This window comes from Nanorana parkeri, unplaced genomic scaffold (assembly GCF_000935625.1).
Source record: "Nanorana parkeri isolate BGI_ZX_2015 unplaced genomic scaffold, ASM93562v1 scaffold196, whole genome shotgun sequence".
In the NCBI taxonomy this organism is placed as follows: Eukaryota; Metazoa; Chordata; class Amphibia; order Anura; family Dicroglossidae; genus Nanorana; species Nanorana parkeri.
Window position 1 is genome coordinate 523,038 of NW_017306464.1, and position 27,393 is coordinate 550,430.

A 27,393-nucleotide genomic window follows, 5' to 3' on the forward strand; every position below is an offset into this window, starting at 1 on the left:
ACCAAGCCGCAGTCGACAAGGTGTTAAACCTCTGCAAACCTAAACCTCTTAACGTTGCTTCCGTTAGCATCTCACAATAAACCAACACACCCGCCGAAACTGATAATACGCTCAGAAGGACCAACACCTGTTCTCGGGAATGTTATTTAGATGATTTAAACCGCCGTTAACAAAAAGGAAAAAAAAAAAAAAGATGAATTGCCTTGTTTTATAATGGAACAGATTGAGGAGCAACAGGAAACATCATTAATACAAACATAACATAGAGAGCAGTGAAGCACACTCACAAAATATTCTATTTACTGGGCCAGGCCATGTTAGAGACGGGAACATGAAGTGTTATGTAGGCGACAATGTGAATACACAGATATACCTGCCACAACCTCACATTGTGTGAGGGGTGGCAGGGCACAGGTCACTTTAATCATAGCATAACTAGGCAGCGGCATCCCTAGACATTTGGAGGGGAACTCGTGAAGCACATTCCAGGATGGCGGGAAGATCATGGTGCATAGCATCCTGCCCAGCTCACTGACATCACTGGTTGCCAGGAGTTGGGCAGGACACCAGCCAGATAGTCCCACTCGGCTCCTGGCAACCAGTGACCTCAGTGAGCTGGGTGGGACGCCGGCAAGGCCGTCACAGGTTGCCAAGACCTCTTAGCAACTTGGGACACTCTGGCTGGAAAGAGGGCGTCCCAGGTTGCTAAGGTCCCACATGACCCAAAGTGAATGCTCTCTCATTGGGTCAGTTAGTTTATTTTGTTTAGCGGTCTTTGTATATTTGCCTTCTTTTGTGTATATGATTATTGGTGTATGATTGAATTTTTTATTATGTTTCCTCTCTTTGAAAATAATTTAATAGGGCTATGATGTGTGTGTGGTTTTTTTTTATTTTTTTTTGGGGGGGGGGGGGGGGGACCCATGAACACACAATGTACTGTTAGTCCTCCGGGATATCAAAAGATCGTTGCACACTTAGAAACCACCAAAAAACACCTTGTTTTGCCCTCCCTCTGAAAAAGCGTGTTACCTGGCTGTCATGATTATGCTTTTGCCAGAGCTAAATCATCCACAGGGTATGTTAAGAGGCCCTAGATACAATGCCCATTACCTTGCAGTAAACCAGGAATATAGGACAATTGGTCAAAGCTTTGCTCTTCGCAAGGTAGGATGTACTTGTAGACAGGTGGTGTCTGATGGAGAGGGGCCAAGCCGGTACAGACAATAAAAATGGGGTGGCTTTATTATGGCTAGTGCAATCATCAGATGTCAATCGAAGTGATGGCAGGGCAAAAGCTTCTGCACTGCGTTGGGTTGGTAGGGGCGCATTCTTCCTTACTCTGTCTCTGGATACTTTTTTTAAATCAGTTTCTCAAGACTTTTTTGAGTCAATCACCACAATAGGTACATAGATAATAAAGTCTAACTTTTTCTAGCTATCACTTGCTGCATTCTTGTTCCTGGCCTGTGACATATGGACATATGGACACCTGGGCAACTGCCATGTTCAGAAAAATACCAGCAATGGACGCTTCTATATTTCTTTCATGACACGTATATTTTAAAATAATTGGAGGTAAGCGTGTCCCTCTTTCCCATGAGTGAAGCATTATTGATATGATGTATGATGATCTGCATGTCACTGGCTGTTGATTGACATTCACCAATGGCAGATATGTGTAATTTGGGTCCTGTGCGGTGCTGTTTGATTTGAAATAAGGATACAGGAGGTCAGGAAGGAGTTCCATATGAAAAGCCACTTTCTTCAATGCCCTAGATTTTTGTTTTACTGCCCACACTGTGCGCCATACTAAAACTGCACTTAGGTTGGATTCACATTGTTGCATTGCACGTTTGTGTGCTGCGGTGCACTCATTTTGAATGGCACCTCTATGCACAGTGGTGTACTAATACATTTTGCCGCCTGAGACGGGGGGACAGTAGTGGTGGTGCACGACAGTGACGCCGCCCTCTGCAGACCTTGGACACTCTGGCCAGCATACCACCCAGCTCCTGGCAACCAGTGACCTTACTGGTTGCCAGGAGCTGGGCGGGACATCAGCCAGAGCATCCCAAGTTTCTAAGAGCTGGGCGGGGAGATGTGCATGGCCCTTACACATCTCCATCTGCCAGGCTCTTAGCAACCTGGGACGCTCTGGCAGGAAAGGGGGCATCATTGTGCAGCAGAACAGCCACTATACAACAAACTTGCCACTCAAACTATACCCCCCCCCCCCCCAACCTCCCCTCAAGTGAGCTAACAGAGTCAGAGGCAACAGAGGCCTCATGCAGAGGCAACAGAGACCTATGCAGCTTGTTGACTAACGTGTTTTGCACTGCCCAAAATGTGTGTTTGCACTGCCAAAAATGCCACATGCACATATTTACTTCAGTGTTCTTTGTATTAGTGTATATGATTATACATTGCTAACTAATGTGAGTTGGGGTGCAGTGGCAAAAATGCTACATGCACTATTTTTTGGTGAATTTAAAAACTGCACGTAGGCCGGGTTCACAATGTTGCACTGCGTATTTGTCCGCTGCAGTGCACCCCCAACACACCTTGCTGACTAACATGTGTTGGGGTGCGCTGCCAAAAATGCTATATGCCCATTCATTTGCTGCCCTAACATATTGAACATTAACATGCAGCATGACGCCCATCAATGCGTGTGCTTTAAACACACCGCAAAGATGTAAATAGGCCCTTAGCGTAACAATAACATTCAAAATACAGGTGAAACTCGAATAATTAGAATATCGTGCAAAAGTAATTGCAGTAAGTGCTGCAAAAGGGGCCCAAACCAAGTACTGAGTACATATGCATGCTTGTACTTTTCAGAGGTCCGATATTGTTCTATGTACAATGCTTGTTTTATTGATTGCATGTAATAATCTACTTTTTTGAGGTTGTGGATTTGGGGTTCTTGGGGTTTTCATGAGCTGTAAGCCATAATCATCACAATTATGACAAATCACGGCTTGAATTATCTTGCTTTGCATGTAATGAGTCTATCTCATATATTAGTTTCACCTTTTAAGTTGCATTAGTGAAATAAATGAACTTTGCACGATATTCTAATTATTCGAGTTTCACCTGTAGCTTCATATTAAAGTGTGACTCAATTTGTATGAAGGCGAAGCTCCCTCTACTGATCAATGTCTGAATCACATGGTAGAGGAAAAGGTTTGTAAAGACGGGCAAAGCTTTACTATACCAAAAAAAAGACCTGTGAATAACATTTGTGTTTTGGGTGAATGCCTGTAGATTCACTTGCTTGATTTTTTAATATAGATTACTTGGGAAGGGGGCTCAGGGTTGCCAACCCAAAATCTGTTTATTTTGTATACAACTACCCAAGAGACTCACAGACAGCTCCATGCTGTCCATAACTCCATAACTGTAAATGTAAGAAAGCGGCTTTGTACATGTAACTCCTTCCTGACAGATTTATAGATCATACTATCTGCACTATATGGTGATAAGGGTTTAACTCTACACTCTCTAAGGTGAAAGGGATGGCAGAGGAATGAAAATTGACAAATGTTTGTAGACCTCTGGCCACCACATCTACCCAAAAGTGTGTGGACACCATAGGCATGCAAAGGGGCTAGCACAGGGGGTGTGCCTGGGCACACCCTAATCACCCCGAGTGCAGCACCGGAACTGAAACAGTGGGCGCTGTGTTTTTAGTCACTGAGCCAGTAGGGAGATCACACATTTGGGGTGAATTGAAACGCTGACTGCAAGCCAGGTATTTTCATCCAATATCAGTACCTGTTCTTACAAATGATCTTTTGCCTGGATGGACAGAAAACGTCTTTCCGGAAGATTGAAGGCGTTTAAAGCAGCAGATGAAGGTAGGAAATTCCATATTAATGCCCATGGTTTTGAAATGGGATGGCCAACAAGCCTATATAGGTGTGTTGGTCAATTCTGACCATATAGTGAAATGTACATCAGTCATAGTTTTAGGAACATTTTAAAAACTAGATAATTTTTAATGCAAGCATTGCAATGTCTGGGGTGGACCTTCAGCATAGAACATATCACCAGTTAAAGGTTTTTAATAGCTAAACATGTTGAGAAGGAGGGCTAAGTTAATGAGGGCTTCAAAATTTCTCCCAAAAATTGTCCTGTCCTGTCTACTAATGCAGCACCCAGTATAAAGTATTGGATGACATACAGAGGATGTTCTGCTATTTAAAGCAAATATATAAAAACACTGATAAAATACATCTGTGGGAGCTGTTTCACCCATCAGGCCAGGTTTACACTATGGCGATCCATGACCACGCGGCAATGGTGCACGAAACTGCACAGATGGCCGCTTGGTCACAGAATCCCCCACCACTGCCGATCTCGCTGTTGGTGCCATTATTTTCTAATGGCACCCCAGTTGCGCTGAGTGGATCGCGCGGTTTTTCGCCGCGATTCTGCCTGTGCAACTGAACACGAAAACAGCCGCAAGTCGTATGTCGCAAAAAAGGTACATGTACCTTTTTTCTGCGATTGCTGCACGGATGTAACCCCATTTATCGCCCAGGTCTGCGCCAGCCCTTAAAGAATTTGTATTCTGTCCATCCGGATCTGGCAGGGCAGGAGAACTGATTATTCTCTGCTGCAGTTAGGCTCCATTCACACATGAGCGATTTTCCACGCATATTCGGTCATACAAATATGCACAGTGCCACTCTAAACATAAAAAAACAATGCATTGCAATGTGCATTGTTCAGACTTTTGTGGCAGCCACACGGTTTTGAAACCACGCTTCCCGCAAAATAGTACAAGCGCGATTCTATTGGGCGGATTCCGCACGTTCAGGCTATAGAAATAGCCGCAAACATGTGGAATCCACGTGGATGTTAAACTGCGCAGAAAAACGCTGCCGATATGTGTGAATGGAGCCTAAAGTAAAGGATAAAGGTTTTTTCCCTCCACAACATGTGACTAAAGAGACTGAAGAGCTCATCTCTCAGTCACTTCTCATGACTGAGAGATGCAACTCCTCATGCTGCTTCTATTTCTACCAGTCAGAGCTCTGTTGTACAGGGACTGCAAGAAGCTAATATCAAGTCAAATTCTGGTACTTTCACCGCTTGCATTTAATAAAAATACATTTCATGGTGTCTTAATGAATAGAGAACTGCATTCATTTGTGCCTTTTTCTATCTGCCTCGAGTGAAGCATTAGGAGTTTACCACCAAATAAATATTAGAATTTGTATCACATAAGCACATAAGGGGACAATTACTGGCTGACGCTCAAATGCCGTTAAAAAAAAAAAAAATCGCTATAATTTTTCTGTACATTTCTTTTTCAGAGTCTTAAAGGAAATCTTAATTAGTCTCCATTTTTTTTATGGACTGCGTGAATTTTTGGGCAGCTGGCTACTCTGTCTGGCAGCAGGATCTCCTCACTGGAATTCATGTCTGGCTGGGTGTCAGGGATGTGAACAGGAGTTCCCATTTGGCAAAGGAGTGAGAATTGTGATCTGGATACCAAGGGCATAATTAGAGCCATAATAGACTATGCAACTGCTCAGGACCCCAACGGAACAGAAGCCCAGTAATGTCTGGCTACCTAATAACTTATACAGACATCAAAAGCGCCTGGTAAGTAATTATTGATAAAACAGTGATAGTAAATATAACACTGCATTGATAGCTGTAATTTTGGAACTGCTTAGCTCTCAGTACTGGGGCGTCTTTTATCAAAAAACACTAATTTAAAAGGTTGGTCTACCCAAAACTCATATATCAGTTTTTTGTAGATGCCAGAGAGTTAGGGCTCATGCACAAGGTCATAATCAAATAATAATATCTACACTGGATCTTATTAGCAGGGGCAGAATGATCCAGCATGAAAAGTGTGTTATAGCACATAAAGTAGATTTATGTGTGTAGAGCATTTAGAAGCCTGCACACGTAAATTCATTCTAACGGCTTTATTCTAGCCACTAGAACTAATTTACAGGTGCACACCCCTTTTCCCCCCTTTTCACCCCATTTACATGCAAGTTACACCAGTATGCACCTCCATGAATTCAGGGTTTTATTTTTATATCCCAGAACTCTGCTCTCAATGCCACAATGTGCATGGACACACTATACGGATATAAAAGACCATTGGTGAGATATCTGTGCTTTTCTTGGTCTGCACACCTACTGTGGTGGTGGTGGGGGGTTATACTTTTTTTGGCAGGAAATCCAAAACTCACAGATGGACTGCGACACTTAGGGATTATGATAGAGAGATCTCGCTGCTGAAAAATCCAAGATACTGTATATAAGGAGCCAAGAAGTCGCTCAACCACCTTAACTAAAAGCTGTAGAGCCAAAAGAAATCTCACCGCTCCAATCCCTTAGCCGCTAACAGGACTCCCCAGGTGCTGGTCTAATAGGTGTATCTCCACCTTGGCATGTAGTAGTATACGAACAGACCGCACTATCCAGAGAATTCCAATACTTCAGACTTTATTGAAATTCACAGCAAATCCAGTAGAACAGTCTATGTAACAACAAATACCAGCACCACAAGCCCCCAACCAGCTATAACCAGCGGTGCTGGTATTTGCTGTTACATACACTGTTATATTGGGTTTGCTGTGAATTTCAATAGAGTCTGAAGGATTGGAATTCTCTGGGTAGTGCGGTCTGTTCATATATAACTAAAAGCTGTATTATTGTGTAATGGGGCCATATAGCAAAAGAGCTGAAGTTCTCAGTCTTATAAAGATTAACTTTACTTGAATTAAAACATGATAGGCCATCTCCAGCCTCAATCCCCTCTCCCTGGAAACCTACTCACCCCCCTTTGTTTTATATCCTTAAATACACAACTTAATTGCAGCTGCCTTTTGCCTGATTCTTTAACGTCATGGATCATTGCCCGATGGTGGAAGTGTGCAGTCCTTCCACTGTAGTGTGGTGCTTACATAATGACATGTCAGTGCCAGCAGTCTTGTGAGCACTGGTGTTATGATGCACCCCCAGTGGGAGTATCCATGACAGCCTGTGCTCACAGGAAGAGGTAGAATGACACTGGACTAGACATGGTCAGTGGCAGAGGCAGACAGAAAGGAGGGGGACAAATCTAAAAAAGAGCATGGAGTTCTGCTGTATGGGTTGGAGGGCGATGAGTAGATATTCAATGTAGACAGGAAAGTGCATCAGAACCAGCAATGCTTAAAGGATACCCGGCCAGGGAAAACACTGAACTCAGTGCAGGTGCAGAACAGAAAACAAGAAGCCCAGGGTATAAAGCAGGACTCCATGTGCCTCACTTGCTCCTCACTGCCTACAGAGCCGCTCTTTCCATGACAGGTTACACAGCGGGGAGTAGATCCAGTGTGTAACTATCTATAGGCATGTGACCCCCAGGGACGTGCAGTCAGGGGAGGCAGAGCCTTACCTAGAATTATGGAGGAAAAAGCGGACAGCTTTTTCTCCATTCAGATCGGTATCTAACAGGTTACACAGCGGGGAGGATTTCCCGGCTGTGTAACCTGTTAGATACCGATCTGAATGGAGAAAAAGCTGTCAGCTTCAGACATGAAGCTGACAGCTTTTTCCTCCATAATTCTAGGTGAGGCTCTGCCTCCCCTGACCGCACGTTCCTGAGGGTCACGTTCCTATAGATAGTTACACACTCCATCTATTGGTGGTGATTGGGTTCTTTATTTTGGTTTATGTAAATTTATAATGGAGGTATAGCCCATATAATTATATTGCCTTCAGCAATATTGACTTTCCTTGCATTCAATGGCATGAACTTTTTTTGTGGAAAAGTGTGGATATCTCCTATATATTGCTATGTCTTCATACAAACTAAACCAAAAGAATACGGCGTGTATAGAAATGTAAATTTTTTGCATCATTTACAAAGACATTCTACTTGTCAGTAATGAGTCCTTCACCCACCCACAACATGACTTACCTTCCACACAAGATGGCTGCGCTCGGGTAGTGCCAGCTACTTGTCCTGGAAAACATGAACATTTCACAGTTTGCGATCTCTCCTCGATACGATTTTTATTGCAGCATCGATGAACTGCGACCACCTCACATGTGCCTTGCTTGACCTGATGATAACCTGAAACAGACAAGTGTCTTTGGTAAGCAATAGGCAATGCCGGGTTTCCGAAATAGTTCATAATCAATCCACCCCATGAAATGTCAAATGTGACCCCAAACAAGGTTAATATTATACACACATTTTCTATATCACATATAAATATACAGCGTATCCTCTGAATATATACAGTAGATAGATAGATAGATAGATAGTTAGATAGATAGATAGATAAATAGATAGATAGATAGATAGATAGATAGATAGATAGATAGATAGATAGATAGATAGATAGATAGATAGATAGAGAGATAGAGAGATAGATAGATAGATAGATAGATAGATAGATAGAAGTTAAAGTGCCTCCATTGCCTATACCAATCAGTCATTTGAAGTGCCTCCATTGCCTGCACCCATCAGTCAGATTCCTATTTACATTTAGCAACGTGCACTAGAAACTATTAATGTGCAAACTGGAGGAAACCTTAACAGATAGAACCTTTTTATTTGCTGCAGCTGGGTTCCCATGTATATCCCTTCTGTATGTTGGTGGGCAGGCAGCTTAAACCCTGACTCGAGGTTGGTAAGACCCCCCACCCCCGCCCCCAAATCTTCAGTTCCCCTGGCAGTCCTAATGATACATCATTGATTGATGTTCTCTGCATCATTCTCCTGAGCCCATGGCAGCTTGATGATGCCCACCCAGAGGGTATGTCCTTGATGCCCTGACGTCACAGGAAATGAGTTGAATGATGTTGGCCATTATTCACCTAGGACGATGAGAGATGGCTGAGGCTGGAGGAAAATGAGAAATGTATTACTGGACTTTGGAGAGTATCACTACTGCTTAAAGACTTTTCTTTAAACAGGACGGAGGGGAGAGATTTTCTAAAAATGTCTTTGGAGTTTAGCTTTAAGAGAACTATGGGGAAAAACACTTACCAGTGGCGTCACAAGGGGGGTGCGGACCGCACCCGGGTGCCACCATTGGAGGGGTGACACCAAAATGACTGAGAGTCATTTTGGTGTCACCCCTTATGAAATGTCGGGCACTCGGTCACAGACCGAGAGCCCGACAGTGTCAGGAGAGAGGAGGGGACCCGGCGGCATACCTTATCCCGCCAGGTGAATGTCCCCTCCTCTCTCTGACGGCATCCATCCCCAAGACTGACACTGACACTTACCCCATAGTTCTCTTTTAAACATTTAAAGGGGTTATTTGCACGGGTTAGCCAAAATTTACAAAAAACAAAATCCTTGGTTCAGCGCTCACCTCACAACCCCTCCGCTTAGGCGGTGAAATGTCCCTCGGCAGCTGCAATAGACGAGATGGCGTCAGCTGTCCTTAGACCACTGGAGTCCAGTAGAGAAGAGGCTGCGGGACTCAGTATCAGATTAGTATATTTTCTTTATTTTAGCCCCTACACCAAAATGAGCAGCGGGAGCAGCCCCACTGCAAGGGTTAACTTTTGCATTTCGTGGAGTTCCTCTTTAACCTAACTTACTAGAGAAATTGTCGCTTGCAGCACAACCACTCAGCTACAATTGTGTTTTATTTGCAGCCGCAGCAGACGTAGCTTAAACAATTTCTTGCCAGGGGTTGGGAGAAGGATAACCTCTCCATCTTCATAAGCGGGTATTCCTTTTCGATAAAGGCCTAAGTAAGCAAAGTAAACACGTAAGCTATTTCTAAGCCACAAAAAGCGAAGTGCGATGGTAGTGGCATGTCACTTGGAATCACACTTTCATTCTCATGATTCTCTATAAACAATAAAATGCTACACGCCGTCACTTTCCTTTCTTTGACCCCCCAATGGCTCATTTTGCATTGCTAATATCTTGTATTTGCCACATAATGATTTGCCGGTTAAAGACTGCTAATTTCCCGCTGCTTTCACAGTTTATTAATGACACTTGCAGGGCCCTTGTTTCTCCTGTTTACTCGCCTTTCTTGTAATAGCTCCATAAGAGAAAAGAGTCGGCAATCACAGACGTCTGGAGTGTCAGGATGAAAGAGAAGACACAACGTTCAAGTTGCTCATTTCAGATTCTCACTCAGCTGTGCAATTTAGGAGAGTTTTTAACCTAGACCAGGGGTAGGCAACCTCCGCACTACAAATCCCATAATGCCTCTGCCTCCAGGGCCGGATTTGCTCTCTCTGCTGCTGCCCCAATGCCAGGTACCTCAATGCACCCCCCTGTATGCAGGCTGCATACAAGACATCTCGGTGTCATCACCAAGATCACTTGTACATGCTTCCATGCTGTACATTTAGCCCTGCCTCGCCAAAGCAGGCTAAATGTAGAAAACAACTACCCGCCCGGCGCCCGGAACTGCATGTACCAGGCGTCGGGAGATAGGAATTCCAAACCCCTGCTGCCCCTCTACTCCCTGCTGCCCTCGAGGCCGGGGCTGGGAGTCATGCCTGCAGCTGTCAGAGTCTTGCAATGCTTCATGGATCTTGTAGTTCCACAACAGCTGGAGTACCAAGGTTGCCTACCCCTGACCTTGAATGATGCTTTAGTTACTGAAAAGTGTTTTCATAAATGGTACCCCTCTTTAAAATGTCAGGCCTGTGTCAGGGCCTGTGACCAGGCTAGGGTCACAGGCCTGACATAAGTATTTATTTATTATTAACAAGCAGCAATTGACCTTATTAAACAAACTCTTATTGACCTCTGTAACTGCAGGCACTGTGGACTTATTTATCCTCAATGTTCACAGTCAATTCACTTCTTTCTGCAGCTCAGCTCCCCCCTCCCCGTAGTTACTCTGGAGCTCCCCCCTGCTCTCTTATTCCAGCAGTGATTCAGTTTTTCAGCTTCCCTTGGTCTCACCTCCTAGCAGTGACTCAGAAGCGCAGCTCCCCTGCTCCCTTCTCCCAGCATTGACTCAGTAGTTCAGCTCCTCAGGCTGCCACCTCCTCACTGTGTTTGTCTGATGAAGGGACCATGTTCGGTCCCGAAACATTGCTTTTACACTGTGCCGCCATGTCTGTATAACGTCTGAATAAAAGAGGCATTCAGCATATTGGACCTTGTAGTGCGGGTGACTTCTTATGGACATTTCTGTGATAACACGGCGCCATCCGCAGGTCATACCAGCACCCATCTATCTTATGGAATTCCGGTCAGGAGTGCGGTGGATTACACATTACTAACACCTCCTAGCAGTGACTCAACAGCTCACCTCGCCCCTCCTATCAGTGACTAAGCACCTCTGTACCCCCTATCAGCAATGACTCAACAACTCAGGTCCATGTTCCTTTCTCCCAGCAGTAATTCAGCAACTCAGCTCCCTTCTCACAGCAATGACTCAGTAGTTCAGTTCCACCTGCTCCCACCTCCTAGCAGTGACTCAACAGCTCACCTCCCTTCTCCTATGAGTGACTTAGCAGCTCTGATCCCCTCTCAGTGGTGACTCAACAGCACATGTCCATGTTCTTTTCTCCCTTAAAAACAAGATCATAGGGACTCATACACACGCATACACGTGCAGAATCCCATACATACACGCTATGGGTTGGACTTGATGGACCCGTGTCTTTATTCAACCTCAAATACTATGTAACTACAGTATGTAAGATGATCAATCTGCTGCACGGAAATGCGCAGTCAATAAATGCACAAAGCTTGCAGCTTAAACAGCTGCATAAACTTTGCCGCATTTGTCCTGCAAATGAATGGGCTGCCCTATATATTGATGCAGAACAAATGTGGCAAAAATAGGCAAAACCGATGCATCCGTTCATGTGCCAAATGTAAATAGGGCCTAAATATAACAAAATGTTATGGGGTCAATTTATAAACAATTGGCAGTGCCATACGCCCTGCAAACCCTGCAATAGTATATTTTCTTTCCAGGTCAAATGTAATGAAACACTGCTTTATGGCCACTAGATGGTGCTGAGGAACATAGGAAATAAGTATTTATTTCCTATGCTCCTCGGCTTCATCTAGTGGTAATATTGCAGTATTACACTACATTTGACCTGAAAATAAATAATACTAAGAACGTTCATTTTTGCCTCTATTCTCACAGAACGAACATTCCCAGAGATTCCAAGGAAAACGCTTTGTGAATTGCTTAGAAATAAACCCTGTGTGTAGCTGCTTAACATGCCCTGACCTCTTCCATTTTTTTTTGTATGTTCTGTCATTCCTGAATGAAGCATTTGCTTCCACATACTAGACCTTCATGGTCAAAATGTAATTGGAACACGATTCGCACGGCTCAGTTTTGAAGGCAAAAATAAGAATCCTAGAACACATATTTGTTACTCGCAGCTCATTGGTATCTTTTAACTGAATTCTCAGTGAAGTTCATATGCTGTAAACCTAAAAGGTATGGCCCATTCATTCGCACAAAGGGTGGCCTTGCGAATTCAAACCCAGCGCTTCGATGACCCTGAGCACAAAACCGTCCTTGGCTTTAGAGAGCTGAATTCTGTCACCTACAGCGCCAGCACAATCGCCATTATTGTGTCTTTGTGCGCCTCGGCTGTTGTTGTCACCTGTGGAGTCAATGCGGGAGGGTCTCCTCCATGTACCTTGTAAACCATCTAAGGTGTGATTTATGTGACTTGCACCCCTTTCAGACAATGCGACCTTTGAAATCCACTGAATGCACAGAGCGTGTATTCTCGCCTTCCCGGTCCGCGGGGAGAGAGCTCATTCCATTTACAGAACTGCAATATCTTTTTTAGATTGCCACATCACACAATTGCCGCGCTTGTCAATTGTGTCTCACTCGAGCACAAGAGGTAAAAAGCTTATTACAGCTGAAGGTAAATTCCGCCTTGTTATCATACTAGGGTAACAGATGGAATAGTAGCGTTTTTTTTTTTTTTTTTTAATTTCTCAAAAGTGACAATTTTACACACAAAACCTGGAAACCCAATGGCACTCACTGTTAATCGCATCGCTAAATGGCCACATCGGTTAGGACCTTAAAGTAATATTAAAGTCAAAATATTTGTAAGCTTTTTCAAATGCTGATGAAATCACTTACAATGGATGCTGCTTTGTGATGTTTAAATGCTTTAGTTTCCTGTAGAATTAGCTGGCACACTGCGCACTGGTCCTGATATCCTGTTTTAGGGTAGCTTGTTTCCTACATTGTTTATTTGCATCCTGAAACACAAGTCCTGTCTCTTTTGGCCACACAGGCACATTACAGACCCACAGGAATCTATAGGGCTCGTCTTCCTTCATCTGACAGACTTGTATTACTCTTTCAGCATCCATTTCTTATCAGTTAAGCAATGGAGGGGCCAATGGGCGGGCACCAGTGTTTGGCTGTGCTTAGATCATTAGTTCCATCCCTAACCAATGACCAACATGGTGGCTGATTTTGAGATCCATCCCTAACCAACGAGCAGCATGGTGGCTGACTTTGAGATGCATCCCTAACCAACAACCAGCACAGTGGGCAATTTTGAGATCCATCTCTGACCAATGAGCAGCATGGTGGCTGACTTTGAGATGCATCCCTAACCAACGGCCAGCACGGTGGCCAATTTTGAGATCCATCTCTGACCAATGAGCAGCATGGTGGATGATTTTGAGATCTAAATCTAACTAATGACCAGCATAGTTGCTGATTCCAAGATGTATCCCAAACCAATGAGCAGCAAGATGGCTTATTTTGAGATCCACCTGAAACCAATGAGAAGCATGATGGCTGATTTTGAGATCTATCTATGACCAATGAGCAGCATGGTGGCCGATTTTGAGATGTAAATCTAACTAATGACCAGCATGGTGGCTGATTCTGAGATCTTGTCACTTGTTCTGCCTGATGAAGGGGATCCTGCCAGACCCAGAAACGTCACATTGAGTGTATCACGTTATGCTGCTCATACGTCAATAAACAGATGTATTTGACTTGCTATTGGAGTGCCGGTGTTCATATATTTCGTTTGGTATTGACCACGATTGGCAACAGTCGACAGCCGCAGCACCCACCCTCATTATCTTTGGAACAGCGGTTTCGAGTGTGATGGGTTCATGGACTTTACCCGTATCTATCCCTAATCAATGAGAAGCATGGTTGCTGATTTTGGGATCCATCTCTAATCAATGAGCAGCATGGTGGCTGATTTTGAGATCCAGCTCAAATCAATGAGCAGCATGGTGGCTGATTTTGAGATCCATCTCTAATCAATGAGCAGCATGGTGGGTGATTTTGAGATTGATCCCTAACCAACGAGCAGCATGATGGCTGATTTTGAGATCCAACTCTAACTAACGAGGAACATGGTGGATGATTTTAAGCTGTATCTCTAATCAATGAGCAGCATGGTGGCTGATTTTGAGAATTATCTCTAACCAACAAGCAGCATGGTTGCTGATTTTGAGATTGATCCCTAACCAACGAGCAGCATAGTGGCTGATTTTGAGATCCATCCCAAACCAACAAGCAGCATGGTGGCCAATTTTAAGATCCATTTCTTACCAATGAGCAGCATGATGTCTAAGTGGTAAGCACATTGCCTTGAGGCTCTGGGTCCTCAGGCTGTATGTTCTCCGGATGACTGTGTTGGTTTGCTCCTAAACACATGCTGGTAGATATAGTGGCTTCCTCCAAAAACTGACCCTATAGTGTGCATGATTGTCGTATAACCATGAGATAGGGTAGTCCCTTAGGGACTGATGCCAGTATGCGTAATACATTGGAGTTGTGTCACTACATAAATTAATTAAGTAAATGACGTGAGAGGTGACTATAATTAACAAGAACAGAGCATATATATCAACGTCACCCAACCCTATTCAATCCTCAATAGGTATATGTGGAGAAAGAACTCCAGAGTAGGAAAACAGGAAGTTAGCTTACATCAGTGCTCAGGGTGCCACCAGGACAGAAAGTTAATGGGAGCCCAGACAGTAGTACAAACCAGACAAAAGGCTAAATTCACAAGGTTTTACACATGGATAAGAATCTTTATTATTAGCCATGTGGACCTAATTTTCAAATCTCAGCTGAAAATAACTGTCACTATTTAGAAAACAGCGATCCTTATCCTCGTGTTTTAGTTACATAGTATTTGAGGTTGAATAAAGACACAGGTCCATCAAGTTCAATCTTTGTGTGTCTGTGTGTGATTGTGAATGTGTGTGTATATGAGTCCCTGTGTGGTCTAGTATTTAAGAGTACCTGTACCCTGTATGTTATGGTCTCTGAGGAAGGTATCTAAATGTTTTTTTAATGATTCAATATTCTCTGCTGATACAAATGCTTGTGGCAGCCAGTTCCAAAATGTAACTGCTCTAACTGAAAAGAATCCCCAACACCCTTTGTGGTTAAATCTTTTCTCCGCCAGTTTTAGGTGGTGGTCTCTAGTCTTAGTTTTATCTTTGAGAATTGAACACAAAGAATCTAGCCCTTCCAAAAACAAGCCAAAACGATATGTTTGGAATGGAGTTTCCCTTTAAACCCTAAATTACAGTACAGATTGCCATTTCGGCTTGTGTCTCCTCAGGCGTAAATAAAACATGCCATTTCCATTTTGTTATTTTTTATTGTGTCTCTCCCTGTTATAAAAATGTTTAATGAGAAGCAAGATGAGCAGAAAATCACCTTTTTACACCGTCTCCGAGTCATTTCGCAAAAATGTATCCAATATCCAGCTCAATATACAGACAATCAGCTCTTGTTATGAGAATGCAGAATTATGTTACATTAGGCAGTGCAGCGGAACCTTTATCTATGAGCTCCCCATTGTAATAACAGCAGGAATTATTATCATTGCAGACCTGGTCTTTGCCAACGAGAGAAAATGAATTATTTTGAGAGAGGAAAAAAAATAAAAAAAAATAACACACTATGGATTTGAATAAAGAAACAAAGTGGGGCTAAGTAGTGAGAACAAAAGCAGATACAGCCAGCCTCATATCTTGGCTGGAGGACATCTAGTATCATCTAGCACCAGTGGCGTCACTAGGGGGGGTGCGGCCCGCACCATGATGACACCATTAGGAGGTGTGACCCCAAAAAGACTTACAGTCATTTTGGTGTCACTCCCTCTGAAAACTCAGGCACTTGGTCAGGAACCGAGAGCCTGACAGTTGCAGGAGAGAGGAGGGGACCCAGCGGCATACCTTATCCCGCCGGGTGAACGTCCCCTCCTCTCTCTGCTGGCGTCCATCACCAAGAATTTTCTAATTGCATTCGGGACCTCCCGAATGCCATTCGGGTCTGGGAGCCATATACATATATTACTAAATCTTGCTTCCCATAGTGTAGAACCCAGCTCCCTAGCCACAGTCACATGGGAGGTCAAGAGGAATGCCAAACCCTATGCTAATACCGACTTCCAGAATGTACTGGAATGATGGTAGATGGCCATTCTAGATCAAACAGTTAACAGAAGAGGTCTTCCTTATTGCCTTTTTACACAGACACACAAAACAAATCCAATCTTCTGACATATTGCGTGCTTCTTCATTTCTCTCCTCGCTGCTAGAGACAAAACTGCCTTTATTTGTAGCTGCACAAGAAATTCTGTTGCTGCAGAGATTCATAAGCGTGGCTGGGTATTCTGACATCACGCTTGACAGAACTAAGTAGAAGCCAGCCAAGCATGATGTGGGTGAGTTACATTCGAGCTTGCAGGAATTATCACTATTTCCGTGCACTGAGCAGAGCAACGCTCCCAACAAAAGGCTAAAGAATTGGACTTAAAGGGCAACTATGGCGTCCTTATAATGTTGTAAAATATACATGTAAAAATTATCAGCTTAATGCAAATCAACTTGTCAGTGCATGTTCATTTTCCATAAAACCTAGTTTTTATGTATGGTTCGCAGTTATAAATATACATGGGGTAGCCATATTTGTGGCTCTGCTTGTTGGTTGTGCCTTGATGATTCTCATCTCACCTCAAGTCTACTGAGTGCAACGCACACAATGGTCCTGGTAGACAAAGACCCTTTGTATAGGAATGGAATGGAGATGGTCCTTCCATTGGTCCTTCCATTTCTATGGCAGACAGAGAAACACAGGCCAGTGGCGTAACCAGAGTTCTGGGCGCCCGGGGCAGAAATTTGTTTTCGCCCCCCCCCCATTATATAAACAACCCACTGGAACTGTACCCTGCACCTCCCCCCCACACACACATGTTTTTATTTAAATTTTTTATTTTTGTAGAAACTTTTTCATTTTTTTAAATTAATTTTTATTTATTAATTAATTTTTTATTAAATATTACCTCGGCATTTAGCCGAAAGTGCCATTTTCGGCCAGCGCCCCCCCTTCACTTTTCGCCCGGGGCCCGCGCCCCTGCTGCCCCCCCCCGGTTGTTACGCCACTGACACAGGCACAGTACTGCCTGCTAGCTGGGTCAATTGAAAACGGAAAAGCTACCCACCCTAGAGTAATGCTGGCTTTACACAGATGTCCACGGGTCTAATTGAGATAAATCTTTCCCCATCCATTCTTCTACAAGCGTCAATTGAAAAGTCGGCTTTCGTTGAGCTGGGTGGTGCCAGCAATGCCACCTATAGATCAAATTTAGGCAAGGGAAGGCCAAAATTGGATCCGTGTATGGCCAGCTTAAGCCTCTCTGATTGACAAAGGGAGACATGATGATATGAGGTCTACAGGGCATATGTAGTGGATGGTGGGGGATAAAGGGGACTTTTAGCCTAAAGCTGAACCCTCCTCCTACTCCCATGGTTGGTGTCTAAGCAGTCAATCATCAAGCTGAGTGTTGTCACATGGGGGAGAGAGTTCTGTGAGAGCTCTGACAAGAGTGACCTGCAGGCTATGGCAACATGTTCTGGGAGCTGAAAGGAAGGGGGAGACAAACAGAAGTGAGTGTAAGCAGAAGGTTGGAAACCCTCACTCCAGACACTTGTGCACCCAATGGTGTTCCTAGCCTTTTTATCGCCGTGGCAGGGAACACTGCCCTCTGCAGGTTCTGCATCTCCCTGCCGGTCACACCCAGCTCCTGGTAACCAGTGACGTCGCCTAGAGCTCAGCAGGAAATAGGTATGGCCCTTACATATCTCCCTGCCGTGCTCTTAGCAACCTGGAAAGCTCTGTCTGGAAAGGGTACAGCAAGCACACTGCAAACCACGTGACCCAAAGAGTTGCCGCCTGAGGCAACAGCTTTAGGCTGCCTCATTAAAGGGCACACCTGCCTCCACCCCTGTTTTAATAATGTGTGTACATACTCTGATGAATTCAGTCTGGTCACCTGACATCATGGCTTCTCTTCTTTTTCCTTCACTGGTCCTAAATGCTTCAGGGAACTACACATATGTCAGCATTCTCCTGCGTGACCAGAGAGGCTTAATGATGGAGGCGTGTCCATGATACCCAGGACTCACAGGCACTGGGTAAAATGACACTGGGCATCAACCAACCTGAATGGGTACTGATGCTGGGTCACAGAATGATGAGTCTGTGGAGCGACTTACCCATGGATAGGGTAAGTATTGTAGTAATGGCTTTTTTTTTTTTTTTCATTTTAGCTTATGCCGAGCAATAGATTTGCAAATGGATTTTTAAATTGCAAAAGGTTTTTTTTTTAAGTAACATTTTCCTTAAAGGGTTTCTAAGAAATTGTGTTTTACATTTTTGGTTATGACAAATTTTTCAGTGATTAATGTGTGACAAAACATGCACAGTTCGAATGTCAGCTAGAGGAAGTCTTATACTCCAATAACAGTTTGCAACCAAAAAGCATGTTCAACTCAGTGGGGAGAATAAAAGTGCAACAGATACAGCTACACTTCATTTCAACTACACAACAGAATGCTCCACTTTTCTACGCCAAATATATAGAGCTCCCTAGAGGCACACATCCCAACTCAGGTGACCGAGGCTGCCATGTCTGGCATCACTACCATTTTAAGGGACTAGCTTTACCTGTGTTGTCCACAAGTGTCAATGTAGTCAGTGTTTTAGGAGACACACTCCATTCAAGAACCTGTCTGGGCTATGACAACATTCGGCATGTTATGAAAACCCATGTGTACAAACTTGACAGCCTCTTTTAAAGGGTTGGCCACCTTGACCCTTGGCATGTCCTTCACTCAGGGCCAAATTTAGACAGGCTGCTGCTCTTGGATGTGCTGTTGTAGTGACCGCTGGAACTGCTTTATATAAAGGACTGCGTTGCAACAGTACAGACCACTAAGCAAGAGATAACAGATGGCTTTATGTAACCTGAACGATAAAGGACCTTCTAAAGGTTCTCACCATACCCTACAACCCGAATCTGGCCACAAACTAAGGAAAAAGTTTTCACAATTTGTACATCCTAGGCTTGGTCCTACTGGTCCTTGGTCTTACTGCCTTTACCACCACTGCCCTAGGCACTGGCCCCCATTATAGTAAACACATCTCTACCTCTGGTTGCTTAGCAGCCAGTTGTGTTTCCATGGCAGCTGTAAAACCTCAAAGTGACACGAGTCCTCAATCACTTGTCCTGGATTAGCTATAAAGTGCCTTAAATACACATCAGTCAAGCGATATTAAGACTGCAGTGTGAACCAGATCTGTCTTATATTTTTATAATTCATTGAAATTAGAATATATAAATTGATGGATGGAACCTCCTAATTAAAATAATGGATTATCTACCTTCATTCTGTTTTTAAGAATTTTCCATGGGGGTGACATAGAAGCGAGAGAACAATCCTCAGCGCCTTTTTAATGAGCATTTCAAAGAGCAAAATAAAACAGATATGTGACCTTCACTGCTCGTTGGAACAAGAGAGGCAGCTCGGCAGAAGGGATTCATGTAATACACTGTATCCTTTGCTTAGAGTCATAGGTCGTATCCATATGGAAATCAGTCTCTCTTGGAATAAGTACTGGAGGTGACCCGGGATCAGAAGAGAGTGCAGGGACTTCATGGTGGAATAAAGCATTAAACATGAGTGGTCGATAAATCAAAACACAGTGACAGCAGCGCGTTGCTGCAAATGAGAAGACAAAGAGAATACACTTAAGATTAAAGGAAGGTGAGGGATATGGTGTGAGCTGAAGCACAGGAGGAATTAGTCAACTAGCCTCAGCAGAAAAGGAACAATAGCTTAGTCAGGGGGACCTTTGCTCTGGGAAACTAAAAATGCCTCCTGAGACTCTTGGTCGGTGAATAGGGGCAGCTACTGGATAAAAATCAAACTGGATTATGACTGCATGACAAAAGTTACACCTACAAGTTTTTGTTGAAGTGTATCCATGGCCTACATCCAGATGAGGTAGCCTTTGTGAATATAAAGGCATTCTTCCTGAGGCTCTTGGTCGGTGAATAGAGGTAGCGAATGGATGAAAATCAAACTGCATTATGACTGCATGACAAGAGTTACACCTAGAAGCTACTCTTGAAGGGCATCCATGGCCTACATCCAGTGGAGGCAGCCATTCTGAAAGCCAATATGCCAGTAAACACCCATCCTTGGGCGCATGTAGTAATTTAACATCATCTAGATCTTGGTCATGCTGCTTCTGCCTTTGGTCACGTCCATGCCCATACATGCCCAATGACTCTGGGTTATTTTACGCTAATCATCTTAACCTTCAGTTTGCAACACAGGCCAAATGGCGCTCTGCATTTTTGGATATGTTGCCCAGTTGGTCCCATTCCTGTAAAGTTTATGATTTCATAACTGCATCTTCACTGTCACTGCATTTGTCGAACCCTTCTTTTTTTCAGAAAGAAGAAGGAAGAAACACTTTAGCTTTTCCTACTCAGGGCTTAAAAGCCTTGACCATCTTGTACTCACCTTTTCCACTCTCTCCAACCACTCCATTGCCCTATAAGAGCTCTCAGGAAATAACTGGAGATTATAGGAATAGGGGCACATGGGTCCTACAGTACTCAGTCCTTAGCAGATCAAACACTGTCAGGTGAGGAGAAGGATAACATCATCAGCCCTGTGCCACTCCCACATCATCCAAATTGCTTATTTAACACTGAATTAGCAGGGCCGCTCCATAAGTGAAGCAGCCTGAGGTGGTTAACTCATATGGCATTTCACTGGGTCTCGTGGGGGGGCAGCAGGTGTGCCTGCTGCCCCCTTTCCGACCAGAGCATTCCAGGATGGTAAGAACAACCTGTGACACGCTGGCTGGCATCTGACCCAGCTCAATGACGTCACTGGTTGCCAGGAGCTTTGGCTGGCATCCCGCCAAGCTCCTGGCAACCAGTGACATCAATGAGCTGGACAGGAAGCTGGACAGAGCCAGAGCCTGGACCCTTCTCCCCCCCCACCCCGTGGTAACCAGTACTCCTCCCAGATTTGAGCTGCAGATTTAAAAATACTTTGAATTACTTCTAAAATTATATTAACATATTAAAGCTTATATGAGACTTTAGCGACTGGGATTATATATACAATAATTGTGAGGGAGGGGTGTTCATCCAAATGTCATTTTGATAATGGTAGACACTAGTAACTCGCTCTCCTTCCATTTGATTTGAATACAGCAAAATGGTTCCACTGGCTGAGCTTTATTATTGTGATATGTCCAAACGTTATTATAAAATCTACAATGAATTCCTAATATCTGTAATGGAATCTTTAGAGGGAAATAGCAGAGTTCGTTCAATCTGCGCTGGGGGGAAATGTAGAGCCATATTTATTTTCCCCTGCCGTGGTTCAGTGTGGCACTTAGAAGAGCCATTATGAGGACGCCATTCATCGCTGAGCACAAACTTGAAACATGGTGGAACATTATTTTATTGGTTTATGACACTCGGTGAACATCAGTTTCGCTCCTGGCGCTGCTCTCCACTGTCTCGTGGAATTACTGCTGTTCAGCCCTGCACACCATTTAAGTACTCATCGGCACCATGGCAATCTCATCCTGCTTTGGACAAATCTATTTGCAGGAGGGTTTGGGATATTACACTGTTAACCCTACTGGCGCCATCCTTGCAGCCAGTTAAATATAACATAACTAAGAAGATTTGATGTGAATTGCACAGATGGCACCCTTTGACTTCATAGCAGTCATGTGGGAGGACATGGAGTGGGTATATGCCATTCTAGAGGGGTTTAGGGGTGGGAAAAAAATCATTAAAGTCGATCTAAATTGTCATGTTTTGTACTTCTTTTTTTTCCATAAAATACAGTTTTCACCTATTTTTCATCCTTGTGCTGCTCTTTCCCTGCAGTCTCTTTTAATCACTTCCTGTCTACATGCATGCACTCCACCGTTGACTGCACACCATTATTTTGAACCTAATTTCTAACAGTGGCAGTGGTGTACCATGCGTGCCCAATGTGTGCTAGCATGTCAGCTTGTTGTCTCCAGCAGGGGTGCATGTCCTGAAACTGTAAAATATTAGGACCAATGACCGAGGATACAAATGAGGGACCCCGCTGCTGCAGGGCATACATGCTAACCACTAAGTCATTGTGCTGCCTTAACATTAGCAGGTTATAGGTTGTACAATATTTTAGTGACTAGGTTGAGCTCTACTTTAATGAGAGGCTGTCGCCGTGGCAAAGTGACAGTGACTTTGCAAAGGTCCCCCCAACCACTGATACTCATAATGCCAGTCTTCTCCAGTCAATATTTTTTTGATCGACAATACCCAAAGTTTTTGACAATTCCTTTATTTAAAAAAGTTTTAAAAATGTCCTACGAAGTTATTTCAGCGTCGGCCTCTTTCAGGTCTGCTCCTCTGCTGATTGACAGAAGGCAGTGGGCAGAGCAATAGCCAGCCTGCTATTGGCTATTGCAATTTAAAGTAGCCAATAGCAGAATCGCTATTACTCCTGCAGAGGAGCGGACCTGAGAGAGAGAGAGACCATCGTCTGGCAACAAGTGACAAAACACTCAGTTGTAAATGGGCCCATTGACAATAATGGGATTCTTTATCTTGAGCGTTGGCTTATTTTAGGAATCATGCGACAAAATGCTCGGGGGCCACAAATGCACAATTTTGCCAAAAGAAGCTCATGTAGTTTTTCAAGCTCTACGCCACTGGAGACAATTTACACAGCCTTTGTTGCGGACTGGCTCATTGGGAATAATAGCATTCTTCATCATGCTTTGGGAATCATGTGACAAAACGCTCAGGTGTGAACAGGGCCGGATTTTCCACGTGGCCACCAAGGCCCGGCCTTGGGGCAGCAGGAAATAGAGTGGCAGCCGGGGTGTGGAATTCCGATCACCTGAAGCCTGGGACATGCAGTTCTGGGCACTGGGCGGGCAGGTTTTTCTCCACATTTAGCACTGCTTTGCGCAAGCAGGGCTTAATGTACAGTGGGGGGCCGCCACTTGTTTTCTACAACTGATCCTGAAGATGTCGCCGAGATCACTTGTATGCAGCCTGTCAGGTCTGTTTAAATAAAAATGTAAAAGTTAAAAAAATTAATACAAATAAAAAAATGTAAAAAAGTTAAATAAAATAAATAAATAAAACCAATCCTGCTGCCCCCGCCATCTGGTTTCCATTCTCCATGGGGGAAAGGGGGGTTTGGCGGGGAGGAGGGTGCATTGAGGAACCTGGGCTTGGGGCAGCAGGATTGGTTTTATTTATTTATTTTATTTAACTTATGTTAAATAAAATGGGTGTGAATTGGCTCTTAAATAAAACTGGACATACAAATTTGGGAAAACAACTATAATACAATCTCAATACAGAATGTATTTTTCCTTATGTTGAGTACAGTGTCCCTTTACACGTTTTCATGGTTATCATTACTAAATAAAAATCCCAATAAAAGGTCAACATCCATTGTATTGTTGACAAGATGAGCTGTGTTACTGTGAAACGAATGGTCCTCATTGAATTCTGGACAGACGAGAAGGTCTAAAAAGCGGGCAAGCTTTGCTTTTGCCGCAATAAACGAGAATCTCTTTAAGATGTTTTATCTCTCCTGCGTTCCCAGATCCGTAAGAGATCAGCAGATGGCCCGAGGTGATCATAAATATGTAACACCTGGAAGTGGCTGTGGTTGAAATGTATCCAGGAGATGCCTTCGTTGAACTTGAACTCGACATTGACTTCGCCGTCTGATTATTTTTCATTTTTATAAGCAGGCGTCGAGTTGAAGATATACCGTTTCCTAGAGCTCGCTACACTTGCTAAAGCTATTAGGGAGTTAAACACTTCACAAATCAGTGCATTATGGGGAAGTCACACAGGGAAAGCGGAATTTACCACCGCACCGCTCCACACAGTCCTGCAAATCATTTACATGTAAGTAGCTTTGGTGTTATGATTCTAATTAGGCCAATCAGCATAATTATATGTTACCCTAGAAACCTGGCATATGTGTGTCCATATAGGCCAGATCTAGGAGAAGCTGAAATAGCAATGGTGAAAATAATACAAGAAAAAAAACATTTGAAGCTAATCTTCTTGCTCAATTTATAGAGTAGACATTAACCCAATCAGTAACGTCTCGTGTAAGTTTTAGCCTACCTCCCATCTGTCCCTCATTTGGAACCAAATCCATTTGTCCTCTCCCCTTTCCTCCTCATTTCCCTCTTTTTGGTCTGATGTACAGATATCTATGAAAATGTTTTATTTAACTACCAAAAGTGTTCTGCTGCATTAAAAACTTTATCTTATTTCCTAATTATCTTGTTTGCTATTTTGAAAAGCCAATATAAAGGAAAGGTCATGGTGAAAAAAAGACAATTCTGGGTCCTGCCAATTATTTTTGGAATATACATTCTTAAAGTAGAACTATGAGGTGAGTGATTTTCACTCAGCCTCATAGTTCGAGCCGACGTGTAACAATGAAACTGTCACACGTCAGCTCAATAGATCGGGAAGTGAGCGAACACATACCGTCGGTCGTTCACTTCTCGAATATCTTCCTGCAGAGGAAGGCAGAGCCCGCTGTCACTCACGCAGCTTGGTGGATCTCAACAGCAATGTTGGGATCTGTCCGGGCTGCGGCGGTCTCAGTATACCGTACGCTGTAGCTCGCGATATACTGAGCTTTAAATCATGGGAGGACGCTAATTTATGTCCTCCCATGACCCTTAGGAGAACTATGGGGAAAAGCACTGACCCCCCATAGTTCTCCTTTAATGGTCGGCATAACTTGACGGGTGGCATAGGTGTCCATTGCCTAAATACATTGTGCTGGACGGTGTCCCTCATCTCAAAAAGTTGGGAGGTATGGCATCAGCATGTTAAAGAGGATCTTCCGCCTGGTTATCCAAACTAAAGTCAGCAGCTCCAAGTAATGTTCCCGTAGGGCATTAAAAAACACATACTTACAGTACCAGCCCATGAAGTCCAATGTTGTCTTCTGCCTTACACCCGAAGTCTTCCCACTGTTTCTTTTTTCAATGCTCCCATCTTAGATTCAGGAGCCAGCTGTCATTTTCTGATTTTTACAGCCGGCCTCTTGCTGGTTTGCCGCTGTGCATGTGGAGGTCAGTAGACTGTCATAGTGGACATCGTATTCAAAGACCCTATGTCTTTGCAGCCTTTCTTTTCTTCCATGCTGCCATATTGGATTCAGGAGCCAGCTGTCACTTGCTGATTTCTTTAACAGGTCAGGTGACCTCCTGCAGACAGGATGCTGCATATACGTGAGATCAGCAAACAGTCATAGTTGAAATAGGGACCAAAGACCCAAAGTATTTGCAGCATTTCCATCTTATATTAAGGAGCCGGCTGTCATTTTCTTGATTTTTGCAGCCTGCCCCGTTGATATGCCGCACATGTGCAAGATTGGCAAACTATAGGTAGTCTGATGGAGACTATAAGTGGTGTTCCAATGTACATTATGTGATCCACTGTTGCCATCGGTTGAGTGCATGTAGACATGAAGTGGCAGTAAAAGGGCTGCATGAGATCATCAGCACTAAGAGTTACTACAAAGGATAAAAACCAGTTGAAAACAGTATATTATTTCCAAAAATAGACACACACACACTGTATACATACAACACTGTTGTTTATAAGAATGGTCAAGTCAATTGAAAATATGACCCCATCATTTTTTTACTTACTTATTACAGGTATTTATATAGCGCCAACAATGTACACAGTACTTTACATACAGAACGTTCACATCACTCCCTGCGCTCAAGGAACTTATCATCTAAGGTCCCTATTGCACACACATAGAGGACAAAATGAAGACAGCAACCAAATAACCTTCCAGCATGTCTTTGGAGTGTGAGAGGACACAAGCACATGCAAACTAATGCTGATCAGATAGTGTCTTGGACCAGAATTGGAACTGGGGACCCCAAAGTGCTGCAAGTCTGAAGTGCTAACCACTAAGCCACTGGGTTGCCACTTTTAAAATAATGACCCCATTGTTTATAAATAGGACCCTGTCAGGTATAAATACAACCCACCATTTGTAAATATGACCGTGCCGTTTATAAACAGGAACCTGTTCCTTTAAAATATGACCCAGCTGTTTATAAACAGGACCCCTGGGTGGGGGGGGTATCATAGTTATAAATGATGTGCTCATATTTTCAAGCATTAAAGGTCATATTTATGAACAATTGGGTCTTATTTTCAAATGATGGGATTGTATATATAAACAAATTTGCAATTTTGAATTAAATTCAAATCCTGGAAATCTGCTGCAAATTCAAGCTCGCCCCGAATCCCCTACACCAGAGATCTCATATTCTAGTAAACACAGCATTTTCCTTCAGCAGAAGCAATTTTCCAAAACTCCCTAGTATGTGCATCTTGTTGATGCTCAGTTATGAGATGGAGCTAAGGAAGAGCAAAGGGAAGACAGCGCAGAAATGATAAAATGTCAGATACACTGTTCGTCCCTTAACATTTTCTCAGACTCAAGAACATCACATTATTTTTCCACAGTTTGGAACACAAAACGTTATATTTTTCCATTTATAACAAGAAAATGACTTCTCCGGATGAGGTGGTGAAATTAATATCGTTTCAAAGCACTTGTCACCTTTGATTTGATCCGGGCTGAGTTGTGCCGAACATTTGCCTAACGCAGCAATATCGTTGGAGGAAGGAAGGTTGAAGATGCGTAGCAGAGTACAAATAAGTTCACTCAGAATTATACTGGAAGGTTAGTGGAGTGGAAACGATATCTACCATAAGGCATATTATAGCGATTTAGAGGAAATTTCTGTCGTTGAATAAGTATTCAGGAGTAGATTCAGCATAATCAAACTATCAATCTTACATATACGACTTTCCGTCTGGTTTTAGTAGTTTTGCATGAACTCCAGATTTCCACAATCTTTACTTTCTTTTGTTGATGAAAAAGTTTCAGTGCCAGTACTTTTTTGCACATTGGACTAGTTGTAGACTTGCCTGCCCAAAAGGGAGTTCCTCTTTGTAAGCCATGTGACCAGGGCTGTCCCTATAATCAAGCAG

The 27,393-nt window shown here is 43.4% G+C and overlaps 1 protein-coding gene across 1 annotated transcript in view; it reads right to left on the minus strand.

Annotated features, from left to right (window-relative positions):
* The window catches only part of FAM19A4 (family with sequence similarity 19 member A4, C-C motif chemokine like), a 96,819-nt gene that overhangs the window by 15,630 nt on the left and 53,796 nt on the right, over positions 1-27,393 (minus strand). Inside the window, exon 3 of the mRNA XM_018555430.1 lies at positions 7,943-8,098. Within this exon, the coding sequence (XP_018410932.1) occupies positions 7,943-8,098 (156 nt within the window). The remainder of the gene's footprint in view (positions 1-7,942; positions 8,099-27,393) is intronic.